The sequence below is a fragment of the Pinus tabuliformis genome, chromosome 4_1 (assembly GCF_031772625.1).
Source record: "Pinus tabuliformis cultivar Carrire ecotype Pingquan chromosome 4_1, CPIR1, whole genome shotgun sequence".
In the NCBI taxonomy this organism is placed as follows: Eukaryota; Viridiplantae; Streptophyta; class Pinopsida; order Pinales; family Pinaceae; genus Pinus; species Pinus tabuliformis.
Window position 1 is genome coordinate 82,575,217 of NC_142303.1, and position 14,861 is coordinate 82,590,077.

At 34.2% G+C, this 14,861-nt stretch overlaps 1 protein-coding gene across 1 annotated transcript; it reads right to left on the bottom strand.

Annotated features, from left to right (window-relative positions):
• Nucleotides 1-2,974: 2,974 nt before the first annotated feature.
• On the bottom strand, nucleotides 2,975-8,860 carry LOC149174288 (vacuolar-processing enzyme gamma-isozyme-like). Its single transcript, XM_089419283.1, has 9 exons — nucleotides 8,429-8,860; nucleotides 7,493-7,657; nucleotides 7,241-7,397; nucleotides 5,931-6,016; nucleotides 5,445-5,644; nucleotides 5,291-5,339; nucleotides 4,309-4,530; nucleotides 3,797-4,003; nucleotides 2,975-3,562 (listed from the first exon to the last, which is right to left on the bottom strand). Exons 1-9 carry the CDS (start codon nucleotides 8,627-8,629, stop codon nucleotides 3,380-3,382), a joined length of 1,470 nt encoding a protein of 489 aa, XP_089275409.1. The 5' UTR covers nucleotides 8,630-8,860; the 3' UTR covers nucleotides 2,975-3,379.
• Between the last annotated feature and the right edge of the window lie 6,001 nt (nucleotides 8,861-14,861).

Genomic DNA, 14,861 nt, shown 5'->3' on the forward strand with positions numbered 1-14,861 from the left:
CGGTGGCTTCTTGGAGAAGCTTCCCCGTTGTCAATGAATCCGCCGACTTCTAGAACTTCATTAAATACAGCGACTGATTTCTAGATCTAGCATTAAATCATTGTTGAATATCGGTGGCAGGTAGTTGGAATTACCTCTGGTTTCCAACAAGCAGTCAACTGTTGTTTCTTCTCTCGGATTTTATTTTCAGTCAATAGTGGCTCTTCAATCAGCGGCGACTCTTCATTGACCGACGGCTTCACTTACTTGTGTGGGCCTTCAACGAGACCCTGCAGGCTCCAGATTCTGCAGGCTCCTGATATAGTTTCACGGTGGTGAACACACAATTTAAAAAAAGACACTCTGCAGGATCCAGATATAGTTTCACGGTGGTGAACACACAATTTAAAAAAAATTTGACAAAACGCCCTTACCTCACAACCACGCTCTAATACCACTTGTTGGTCTTGGAGTCATTAACACTCAAACAAGAAAGAAATGCATAAAATAAAAAACTAAAATCACACACGTTAATAGAAAGAATTACTTCGTAAAATTCTCACTCTCACAATGTGTGAAGAAAACCTCAATTGGGCAAGGGATTGGAACATTTATTACTTAAAAAATGATTCCATAAGTTACATTCATCCTCTTGAACAATCACCCATTAATATGAATTACTTCGTTACATAACTCCCTTTCGTTATAAAACAGATTAAACGGTAAACTAAATTTGCCCAAATAATTATATTTTTTACATTAATTGTTGTCATTTTTTTAACAGATAGGTGAGACCACGTTCCAAGCGAGCCACCTTGTACGGAAGGAAGGAGGAAATGGTGTTAAAGATATCGACAGGGGTATTAAGCTGGAAAAAAGAGGATTTAGCCGGGCTAACCAACATTCCAGTAGCAGCACAAAAGGAAGTGAATATATCATTATAAGCCTTCCATTCTGAGATTGATCCATCACCAAAAATCAGAACATTGTCAACAAAAAGCAAATAAGTGATAAAAATGTGCTTGGACACCCTTACAACCCCGCCGCAGACCACGAGAAGCTGTAAAGAAAGCCGATGGTGAGCCATTAATAAGCACGACAAAATTTGTAGAGGTAATACAGCCCATTACCAATTCCTCACCTGCCAGTTGAAACCAATGCGTAGGAGGAGGAATCTCAGAAAGTCCCAATTAACCCGGTCGTAGGCCTTCACCAAATCCATCTTGAGGTTCAAGGCTTTTTGATTTTATATCTTGATGGAATGGACGACCTCCTGAGCCAACCCAATTGCATCATGAATAAGTCTTCCTAAAAGGAACCCAAACCTCATCAGTGAAATTGTGGAAGAGAGCACACTTCTGAGCCTATTAGACACCACTTTAGGGATAACCTTGTAAATCAGGTTACACAGAGAGATCGGACGAAAGTCGTCGAAGGAGGCTGGCTTTGAGCATTTAGGAATAGGTGCAAGAAAGCTGGTGTTGATCGCCCCCGAAATATTACCAGAGATGTAAGCCTCTTCCACGACCTTCAACAATGAACATGTCCTGGCCAATCAGGGAAAAAAATGCTAAATAAAAATCCACAGTCCACCCATCAGGGCCTCGACTGTTATCTTTAGCAAAATATTTGAGAACACCCTTAATTTCGTCCAAGGATACAGGAGCACCAATCCTGGGTGAATCCTCCGGAGAGAAAAATATGGGGAAATGTTGCAAGACCTTAAATTGATCCTATAGTGTGCAGTCACTGGGTCCTTGAAAATCCCAGAGAAGTGTGCCCTAGCTGCATTCCCCAAATCATGCTGGGAACAAATCCAGTTATCACCACCATCTTGCAAATACCAAATGGCATTTTTATTTCTCCTGTGGGAGGCAAATTTGTGAAAAAACTGTGTTTCCATCACCCTCCCGAAACCAAATGGCTCTACTCTTTAAGCACCACCTTTCCTCCTCAGCTTTAAGAAGATGATCCTTCTTCTCAGCCAGAAAACATAGATCACTTTTAAGAGCTTCAGAAAAAACTGAAGAAATAAAAGAAGATTGACAGGAGTTAATGCAAGCCTCAATACATTCCAGTTCTCTTTGTTGCTTACGAATGTGATTTCCAGCCCATCGTTTAACATCTACTTTTAAGTGCGACATCTTAGGATGCCAAAGAGCCGTAGCAGAAAGGGAGGGGTCAAACTGACATCCCTGCCAACAATCACAAGCCAATGCATGGAAAGACTCCTTTAACCAGGAAAGGTTGAATTTGAAAGGGGTCCTATGTCCAGAGTCATTGAAGTCAAGCTGGAGGCAAATAGGAGAATGGTCTGAAATGACATCAGGACAGATCCAGGATCGATATTTGACCCCCCTAGAAATCGGTGATTCCGCAAGGAGGAATCTGTCTGCACCGGTTCTGCTAAAATACATTGCATATTTTTCTCTTCCTTCTCAATATTCAAAACAAGCATCTCCAACCTACACATGAGGAGAATTCGTTTATGTTTTTATGTATGAAACCTTGCATTTCAATCGACATAAACCCTTTAAGGAAACAGTGGAGCATGTCCATCTTATGCATGCTTGCTTTTAGCAATGTTTGTACTTTCATCTATCAGGAAACAGTCAATGGCTGTAAGTTTAAGTTTTAGTTATCAGGTAACAAAAAGTTATCCTTACATTGATTTTTATTGCAATGCAAGCTTAGGAATCCTTTTCAGGTATTAAACATAATATGAGATGAATAATGAATGTTTTCTGCGTTTATTCCAAACAAAGTGTGTTTGCTACTGTCAGTTGTAGTGGAATCTAGCTGCAGGGTAACATGTATGCATTTGGGAAACAAAGCCTGCATCACTTACCAGTTACAATAATAAAATCAAGATTTTAATTTCAATTTAGTTCAAATTGGTGAATGGCAGCTTCCAGTACAAAATTTTGACGATACCATTTACCTGTTAAGAGATATTTCTACAATCAAACAGAATTATCACGGCATGATCTGAATGTAGTCATATAATATCAAATTCTGTATTTAAATATATCTTAATACACCCAAGGAATTTGTAACCTTCCTCTACTCTCAGTCCCTGTCACCACTCTGAGATATTACAAATTTGTATATTGAATCTAGCCACACAACCAATCGCTAAAATGTCAAATAGCAGAATTGCCATGATGGCGTGACATCAATTGATGTAGTTGACTAATCGAAAAGCAGAGAAACTGACTTACAGCTAATGTTTTAATTTTTTTTTTTTTAAATCAATATTTATCTTTGCTGTACTTTGAACCTTCACCGCAAACCTGAGGAGATAGCACAATATTTTAATATGTACAAAATCTATCTCCCAACTCCGAATTTTCAGACATTCAAATATGCTTGGAAATCCCACCTAATTCATATGAAGTAACTAAGCACTATAACCAACTTGGAGTGACTTCCATTTCTCAGATGAGATTTTTGTGCACGCCTCTGTAGAAACTTCAGCCATGGTATCCACACTAACCCCGTTGTTACAAATGTTTGCTAGAGCACGCATGTGTTTCATTCCGTACTGAGAAAGTGACCCACAATGGGATTCAAATGTGCGTACCTGTCACATTCAACCAATACAAACAGCTAGCATTAAGATTTGTATAGGCTCAAATGTGGAAGATACTTTATACCCTATCACTAGGGTTAGGAACTACTTATCAATGTTACTGTTAGATGTTTACAAGGAATATGCTGCAAACAGTCCTTGAACGGTTCAAATGCCCTTGTTCTACAATCTTGTGGGTTGCAGAACAGGGGAGATACATATTACCATCGAACATTTAAATATTACCATGGTTTTAAGGCAATCCCAATCATCAACCAAAGGTTGCCCAGATGGTCGCACAGCCTTCAACACTGTAGTGCCCATTTCTGATCCAAATAAAAGCTTTCCAATGAAGTTTATGCTTTTGTCCAAATGCAGCCGATGTGTCATGGATTCAATCAATTCTTGTTGAGCTTCCAACTTTTCTGTAGAATCAGGCTTGGATCTTTTATACTGCAAGTAGAGAGGATATCAATTTCTATGCTTACGATAGTAACACTTTGATGGCCTAAAATATTCCCTATATTTCATTCAATTAGAATAATATAAGCAATGAACAGAGTAACTCCAGAGGTTATTCTAAATAATCCTAGACTGATGTTTCATAACAAAGTGAATCATGTAAGTGCTGGATCGCCAAAGCAATTTCATATTGTGAAACCTAATTTGATACTTTTCACAATTGAAGAAGCCAGCACAAAAGCCTAGAAAGAATCTCCACTGTTATAAAATTCTTCAAGCTAGTAATTTTTACTGACCTTTTGCCACAGGTAGAGAAGATCTGCATCCCGTTGATTTATAGCTGTGGCATCCTTCTCTCTCAGATATTGTGGCAAACTATTCTCAAAGGTGACATTAGCATTTGCAGGGTCAAATCCTATGTACAAGGACAATGGATCCTCGCTGATGGGTATGTCACCATATTGCATCACATGGGAACCCATTCCATAAGTGTGATGGTTGGATGTCCTTTCCTTCACCTGTAAAATGCATGCCCCATCAGCGTTAAAGATTAAAATAACAATAATAAAAATAGACACACTGGAATAAGTTCAAATATGCAACTTACTATAAGATAGAGTTGAATTCACTATCAAAATTGTATTATTAAATTTTACTTAGTTGAGGTATACTACATATACTTTATGTAACCGGATATGTCCCTTAGTGGAAGAATCTAGGCCACTCCATAGTACTGTATACGGGCAAAATCAATAATAATAATTTGAATATGTCCGTGAAAGAAAAATATTATATTAAATGCATGCAGAAAGTGGAATAAAATCATAAACTACATATTGCATATGCCATAAATATAATCTATTCTACAATTTAATAGAGTAACTGCAGCCACAGAAAACAGCAGGATAATACTAAATTTTGGAGGATAAATCTCCCATTATAATGGCCCAAAAAATTCAGCTTCAAAGAAGTGATAGCAAAGGAGCAGCTGAAGGTTGGGCTCTAGGGGCTCTGGTTTTCCATTAGTAACATACAACTATGGAACTTTATGCTATTATTTATCTACAAGTATGCAGAGGGGATTTGGAATGAGGACAGTGGTTGGTAATCAGTAGACCATCTTATGTGCATCATCAGAAAGTACTTATATGACATAACAATTGGATTTATTGCAATAAAGACCACATCTAAAATTTTGTCGGACAACATTCTATAAGTTCATAAGATCTGCTATCAAGTATGCAACTTGCAGAGATAAGGAGCCTTTGAATAGCTTACTACTTGATACTGCTGATCCAAGGTTTCCTTCATCGTATTATGCACTTCACTGCCAACAGAAAAGCTAAGTTAGTATATAGACCCCTAGTGAAGGTCTTTCAAGGAGGGACAATAAGAATTTAAATCCAAAAATGCCTCATCACCGCAGCCAAACCTGTCTTCCATCCAAGCTACACTATACAAGTCTCCAAGGCAGGTGTCATATTCAAGAGGAGGAGAGGGCTCCATTCCAGGACAGTAGGTTCCCCAACTGCTTTCTTCTGCATTGGATGCTGTTGTAACATATATATTCATGCCCTCTGGAAGTAGACCCTCAAAAATGCTTCCACTTTCACATGCTTCAACATAAATTACCTGATGCATGAAACAGATTATATCAAGTCTTGAAAAAATATTGACTGAAATTGTCTAAAACAAACTTTCAAGTATGTTGGGTTTCCCTTTTGGAAAGAAACTCTGTATCTGATGCTGGGGTGTTCTCTAGTTTATTAGGATATAGAAAATTGATATAAACTTAAAAATATTGTAGCTGTGTGTCTGGAAATACAAAACGATGAAGGGTTGGTACTAGGCATACACTTCTAGCATGAAAGATGGAAATTTGAAAAGCAGAAAGTGACAATTAGTTTGTGTTATTTACCATCTGTTTGTAACTGTCAGCAGCATGTTTCTTCTTCAAGACATCGATAAGATCGTTTGCATAGAGACTGGGACCAATAGGCATCCCTGCAACTCATGTCAGGAAAACTTGTAAATAGATCTCGAAGAGAGCACATGAACGTTATGTATAGGAATAAACTACATATTTAATTTTGCAATAAAATAACGAACCAGGTGAATTTTTACAAAACAAGGAATCGAATTGACCAATCTTCTAAGATTAGATTGAAAGCTATCGATGTTATATACAACCTGAATAAGTTTTGACAAGAGTTTCAAAAATGGATTTTGCAAATAAAATTTCTCTTTAAAATTGTTCTCATTACCAAATTATAATTTCATTTTAGCAAATGTTTTGCTTAGTTTGATAGTCAAATCATTTCCTCTGCTCTTTGCATATTTATTGCCAGGTCACCCTCTTCTCATATTGACTCTTTTTCCTGAGGATGGATCCAGTTGGCAATCTGAAACGTTAATGATATAATGATGATTACTGTAGATTTCCAGAGCATTTCTTATTCCTACCAGTAATTTGGTGTTTTCAAACCTTGCAAAAGATTTTTATTAACAAGAATATCAATCGTTGAAGTTTTCCTTGGCTTACTTGGACAAACAAGAACGGCCTCCTAGAAAAGTTAGGTCCTAGGAATCTATACGAGTTGAATGGACAACAAGTCTGAAGTTAAGTTGACTAGGATGCAGCCCCTAGAACAAGACAATCTGAGTCACAACCCAAGTCACATATCACAAAAAAATCGTAACTGCTGTTCTGCAACGACTTCAGAGCTAGGTAAAAAGAAGGTTTGATCACATGGAAGGGGGCTTCCTGACTTCTCATGGCCTATGTTTCTTATTATTTTAAAGACCTTGAAAATGCAATCCAATTAGACGATGAATTGTTTGTCTTCTACTCTTTGCAGATATCATTTTCTCTTGATTTACTAGAAATTAGGGTATAATCATGTTAGGATCTCTCACAAGCATACTGTTGGAAGCTTGATTTCCTTGGGTCACTAATATGAGGGTAAAAAGCTCAAATAAGCCAAACAGCTAAACACAGTTGCCATTTTCATAGTAACACTTCCTTTTATGTAGAAGCTGACTGGTTTTCTTTTTTATTTCATATGACCCCTTGCTCCTACAACTTTGAAGCTATATGCCTCTTTAAGCTCCCAATTTCCTAAGGAAATTCAGAGAGTTTCTCCATGGCCTCAATCAAAAAGAGTGATGAAGTAAATACAGGGGACCTAACACAGTGCATGCTAGAGCACATCTTGTACTATTACTCACCGAGCACTCCCGGTCCTCCATGGTCGGTGTAGTAAATGAAAATACGGTCATTAGGACCACTGTCAACAACCTTTCCACTGCCACCTTTTACAGAGTCCTTATCTCCAAGAATAACAGCAAAGAGGTTATCTACAGTTACTTCCTTGCCTGTGTAGTCCTGCGTGACATGAAATCACACAATTAGAACCAGAAAGACAACCTGGCAGTAAGCAAAGAAAGTAACTGCTTGAACTCATCAAAATGGGAACCCACCTTGGGAACGCCTGCGTACACATCACTGCCTTCAGGATGGTTGATAATAATCCCTGGTCGAGGATTTGCAGGATTGTTGGCTATGTCATCATACATAAACACAATAATATTCTCATCTTTCAGCCCGCCTCTTTTAAGGATTTGATATGCATGGCAAACATCAGCCTGTAAACAAGTGACTCAACACTTAGCAGAGTTGTGCTAAAGCTCTGAGTAACATAAATTGAATGCATCAAGAGTTTGCAGTATGGATCTATATATATTTTTTAAAATAAGGATCAATTCGAACCATATTTTGTATAGAATTATAGATAAACATGATAGAACAGTTCATCAAACTATCTATATGATGAATATCTTTAGAATTATCTATTCCTATAATCATAATCTTACCCTACATGGACATCTCTATGTAACTTGAAGACCAAATAACGGACAGAGATATAGAAGCTGGAAGTGTGGCTTTGGCATATATGTCTATCATTATATCCATATCTCTAGATCTATACAACTCTTCTTGTTTCCAAAGGTGCTTTAAAAAATATGGTCCAGAGGGCAAAGAGCGGTATCTATTATACCAAAATCATCAACAAAGTACATCGAGCCTCATCCTGTGAAATTCATGTCATGCAGGCAACAAAAAAAGGAAATTCCAGTGATCTGCTTAACACTCCCCCAACCTCACCAGTGAACCTACTTTATCATTATAAATCATATATAGGCAAATGTATCAAAGCATATCAGATTCAACTGTAGATATATCTAAAATTGAGCTGGACATGTGTTCCTAACTGTCTGCCCAGAAACATAGCAATTGCTTCATTACCTAACATGTTAGATTTATCCAACCTGCATTATGCTGACCTTAGTGACATGTTAGATTTATCCAACCTGCATTATGCAGACATTAGCGGGGACAACCATGCAGAAAATCACCTGATGTCTGTAGTTTGAATATCCAGCAGATCCAGCGAGGAGAACAGCCCATTGAGTTCCAAGATTTTCATCTTCACCATCTGTGGATAGCCGAATCTTGCTATCAAAATGGAATCTAGACGCATCAACACTCCCAATCCCATGGAATCCCAGAAGGCAAAATAGGAGAAAAAGACACACAGAGAACATGACAGAACCCATCTCAACTACCCTTCAAAGGATCGGTCTTCACCACCTACAATTCAAAATTTCTTTTGCATTCCAGAGAAAACAGGAGCACTAAATTTATAGAAATTTCCTCGGCCGTATGGAGGTTTGGATTTAATCATCTTACTGTAATTTTCCCAAAATAGGTAAAAACTGCATCATAAAGGGCCTATGGGAAGTACCTACACCTACTTGATCTTTTAGTTAAAGGTCCAGTCCATGCATAGAGAATCAGAGGGGACAAACTATGAGAATCACTGGTATGTGGTCCCAATTATGAATGGGTAATCCCCCTTCAAAAATTTTAATTATTTTATGGGTTTGGGTGGATTTCATAAGATTCCAACCTGATTTGATGGATTCTATCACTTAGAATATTTGGTGGATTCCGGTCACGTCGTTTTAGATTCAACCCATCACGCTGAGGTGAATTTAGCAAGATTAGAATAACAATGGTTCTGTGGAAATAAATGCTTACGGTACTGTTATAACAACCCAATTTATATGGGTTTTGTTTTCCAGATATGATTAAGTTATATGGGTTTTGTTTTCCAGATACGGTTAAGTTTAGTTAAAATTTGTTAATATTAAGATACATGCTAAAGTTAGTAAAATTTGTTTTATATATTTTTCAAAATAAGATACTCATTAACCATACAACTATATTTAAATAGAAATATTTAGCTAGTTCATCTTTTTCAATAAATTTATCATGCTATTTTTTATATTATATTTATTAACATTTATCTATATTCATTTTTTTATAGGTTTATTTATATTCCTTCTTTATAGGTTTATCTATATTCATTTTTTTTTATAAATTTAGATGTGTAATGTTAAGTTTCACTTATTTTTTCGTATTATATTTAATAAATATATTTATTAATTTTATTTTTTTTATAATTTTTTTTATAAGTTTGGTGTTATTATATTTTTATTATGTTTAATATATTATTTTAATTCTACTGGGAATTAAAGTTAAAGAGTGATTTCACACATCAAAGAATGTCTTAACAAAACACTTAAATCTATCCAAAATTCCTTAAACTATTTTTTTAATATTTTAATCTATATAAAATTTAAAATATTTATCTATGCTCCATGCTTATTATAAAATTTATATATGAAATGTTAAGTTTTGTTTTATTTTTTCATAATATAAAAATGTTTATCTTTTTTTTATTTGTCAACTCATATAGAGTTTAAATATTTAATATTAGGTTTAATTTTATTAATTTAAATTAGTTATTTATTTTCAATTCATTTTTTATTTATTTATCAAATTTATATAGATATGCTATTATAAGGATTTTCATTTAAATTTATAGAGATATGTTTAATTACAAGGATTCTTTTTATATTTCTTTGAGAAATGAACTTTGATTAGTGATGGAAAACTCCCATTGATTTACTGATAGACCATAATTTAGCTAAAAATCATAAGATTCCTAAAATTGAGATATAAACCTCACGTAGAATATGAGATCATATTTATTAAACAAAAGTTGTTTGTTCTACAAAATTTGTTTTATTTGTAATTTCATTGATGTTAGCTGTTATCAATTTCTTTTTTATAAGTAAAATAATATTTTATGAATTGTAAGTTTATCTGTATTACTATGCAATTAAAAAATATACAATATTAGCTATGCATAATGGTCTGCCATTTTGGAAACCAAACTAATAACGTAGCAACAATCTTTTGTCCATATAAATAGTTCAAACTTGATGATAAAACTGGTGGGATAATTATGTTTTCACATATTGGACACTTTACTGAAAAATAGAACTAACTTCATCTACGATTGCAGTGTGCTACTAGTGCCATATATAATAAAAATGAAAAGAAAATGCATCTATTTGGACAAAGAATCAACCAGCATAGTATCAAGAATGCATCCTCCTCTTTGGAGGTAGAAAACTCCAAGTTCGTAAGTTTTGTTGGCTAGGATAGATACGTCGTCAACATGTTTTATTATCTTTTTTGCATCTTGTTGATGCACTGAAAGTTCTCCTGCTAAGTTTCAGAGTGCTCAACTAAAAATTTTCCCACGATGATCTTTAATTTCCATTTTATATCAACAATATGCATATATCTTGTTTGCTATATCCTTGTGTTTTATGTGTTAGGAACCATATTGTGACCTCCTCCTCCTCCTCAACATCTATAATAAACCTTCTCTCTATTTTGGTGTCCCATTTGTTGTTCCGCATCTCTCATTGAATTCCAGGACGAATGGATTGCACATAGATAGCAGTTGAATGCTTTGTAGAGAATTGGGCTTGAGAGCTAAAGGGAGAACAATGGCATTTTCTCCCTCTTTGACCACCCTGAGTGATCTAGGAGAACTACTTTTACAAGGATATAAACTACTTCCACCATGTCGGTTATGGGGAATAAGCATGAGGTTGGTTTTGCCACTAGACCTCTTAACAAGAATCAGAGTGGTGAGGATTGAAAGGGGGAGAATGGAGAGATAATAGGTGAGCTAGGAAAACATGAAACCAAATTATGTAGCCCAAGGGTCGTAGAATGCCAATCAAGGAAAAGCCCAAACAAGGCTTCCCCTAAACTAGACACGAAGGAAACAATAAATAATGAATGCCAAGGGGTTTCTAAAATTGGGGAGTTCAAAAGAAAGAGAATTCACAATAGAAAAGAGCTATGTTTATTGAAGACACCTCCCCTAAAAAAGAGACCAAACACCAACATGGAAAAGAAGCAACAATAAAACTAAGACCAACTTGCAGAAGGAAAGCACACCAAAAATAGACCTAAAACCCAGTGACTTGGAGTATTTGTTTTCAAAGGAAAAGTCAAAACTTGCTTAGTTCCAGTAAGAACCATTGTTGTTTCTTCCAAAGATATAACAACCTGTGCTTCAATTTAATAGAATGGAGGCATTATCCTTAATTATGGCAAGAGGTGGAACATCCCCTTGAAGGAAACTACAACTACCAATAATAAACCATTACTAGAGACTTTGTCAGCCAAAGAAATCCACCATAACACAAATAAGATATAATTCAATATATCTAAAGAATGTATGATGCCAAAAGGTCTTCCAAAATAAATACACAAAACTCAAATTAATCAAGATTCATAAGGATTCCTTACCAAAGACTTCCAGAGAGTTTCATATCCCATGTTCTCACCTTTGCCTTTACCATGAAAGAATTCTTGACACATATTCCTTCGCAATACTGATACAATAATAATGAGGTTTCCAACTTAGTTCACCAAGACATGCTTGAGGTTTTCTTCTAACTTTTTTCACATGCATGGGGGTTGAGTAAATATGATTACCAAGTGGGAGGTGGCACAGACCCCCACCACCTATTGCCATCCCATTGATTAATTTCCCATTATCTTGTCATTGTGTTCACCCATTATGGGGTAAAATTATATATATATATATATATATATATATATAAACTTATATAGGAAAATAGACATTTATTTTTTAACTTTTTTCCTTTTAAATACTTCCTTTCTTATTCAATGTAAAGTTGACATCATATACTTAATACATCATATAATAATTATGTTGAGGACTTGCATAATAAGTTCTATTATGGACAACGTTATAGTAACAATGACACTAACCAATTAGACTAGGTAAGCGATGTGAAACAAATGGCTAATAAACACTTATAGGCATCAAGACACCTACCTCACCATATGAATTAAATAGTTGATAAACATCTATAGACATCAATCTATAGTAGGCATCAAGACACTTACCTCATGTGATACATCTCACATTTCATAAGATTTAAAAATTCATAAAAACTAATTAAACTATAACTTTGTTATTATTCTTATTATAAAGAATTAATATATGAGTTAAACATATACATTTAGAAAAACATGTAATATGAAAAACATAGTAAAGCAACAATAAGTAATAAGAGGTGTAGATCAGTTGGCTTGGGTGAGGTTTAGTTCCCTCAGTTCTTAGGTTCAAATCTCACGGAGAGGGGTTGAGGATGGAAGTTATTTTGGGGGAGTTAAACTATCCCAAAGGCTTGTCCAAGCTTAACCAAGCTTACTGATACTATGGGTAGATCACTTTTCCATCCAACATACATAACATCCCACTGTGGGTAGATCATTCTTCCATTCAATAGATGAGTAGACATCTAATAGATGAGCCTGAATATGACATTTGTGGGCATGGATAGAGATCCAATATATGCGCTGGCCTCAAATTAGGCTAAACCTAATTACAAAAAATATTGATAACTAATAAAAGTCCAATGCCATAAATAAAAATCAATCTGAATATGACACTTTTGAACACTTTCTTTAATTAAATTGAAAAAGCAAAAGAGTATAACTACCTTGAAAATAAATCTCAACTCTCTACCCCTAATTATTAATAATAAAAAAATCGTGGAAGTTAAATCTATACCATCTATTTAATAATTATTGAAAATTAAATTAAAATTTTGGAAACTTTACTAAAAATAAACATACCTATCAACATAAATAATCAAATTAATCCTCTAAATTATTTAATTATATCTTTATATTTAAATATTTAAACACAAACATTCATATTAAACATTAAATAATTTTAATTTATTATTTCATATATATAATTTTTTTCCATTTTCAAATTCTTTATTTATATTAATAAAGTTTTAAATATTAATTAAATTTTATTATTTAAATCTCAAAATATCAATTACGAAGATATCTTCAACACCTCTATCATTCATCAAATATCAAATATTATAATTTTAGTATCTTTTCTATAACATCAAGTTGAATTTGTAGTATCTTTTTTATAACATCAAGGTGAATGCATCCATTCTAAAGATGACCCTACAACATTATTAAAGATTCCATTAATGGTGAAAAGCTGCAACTAGTTGATGGGGATGGTGACTGATTGCTGAAAGTATCCAATAACATTGAAAGTGGAGCATCTTCTTTGTCTTCACTAATGGACATGCTTGGTTGCGTATCCCTTAATTTTTTAACACTTCACCTTTTATATTGATTTTGTGAAGTTAGAGTTTACGTGTTATATTTGAAGTAGATAGCGTCTGAATTTCATATAGCCTGATTTAACTATTTATTAGTTGGTATATATTTTAAAATTAAAATTAAAATCTAATATTAATATTTTAATTAAAATATTAATATTACAATTTTAATTTCGTGATAGTTTGTTTTAAGTTTTTCCCACTTACGAAGGAAAAAGCAAACTATAAACCATTAGAATTAGAATTTTGATATACAATTTATTATTTGTTTGGGTAGCTAGTTGTGTAAGTTTTTTTTAAAATGGGCGGGGCTAGTTCCCTACAGAAGCATCATGGGCCTTCTTTTTTTATACATATATTACAAATACGTGTCAGAACTACGCTGACAACCGTCATATCATTGATTAATCACCATGGACACATGAACGCCAGCATCAGGGCAAATGGGTTGCGGCAGCAGCGCTGCAGGATTCGAAACGGGTTGGGGGATGTGCAAACCAACCGCCCTGACCGTCATAATATGCACATCGCGTGCCTAGTTGCGTAAGTTTATATATATATATATTTATTTATTTTGAAGTTATATATATATGAATTAGTGATTTAGGAAAGTGAGTTGGGTTAGATTTAAAAGTAAATTAATTAGTTGTGATTATAAATTAAGAGTATATTTAATGGTTTAGAAGTTAAATATATACTTTATGATTTAATAATGGTCAAGATGTACCTTGTTAAGGTGAATTGGGTTAGGTTCGAGATCAAATCAATTAGCCATTATTATAACTCCAAAGTATATTTAATGGCCCACATATGAGATATACCTGACTTATGATTTAGCAATGACGAAGATGTTCCAAGGTACTTAAGGAACATCTATCTTAAAAATGACCAACTTTTTAACTTTATCATAATGAGTCAAGAATTTATACTTAGGCGAAAAAATGCAAAACCTATCTCCCCATCACTTAAAATTAACCCTTCATTATTGTATTTATTATAAATAATTTAATAAATATTAAAGATCAATGCCTTTCTCATGAATATTAAATTTAGGCATATTTGACTTGTTAGTTTTTGTCACCTCGGAACTTCACCTCTTTAATATTAAAAAAGATTCCCATCTTTTTAAGAGAAGATTTTATAGCTTGTCTTTTGCATGCATGCCATTATACGAAAACTTACTCTTAACATTTAATGCTTTCCTTTTCATTTGGTCCATTCATCATTCTCT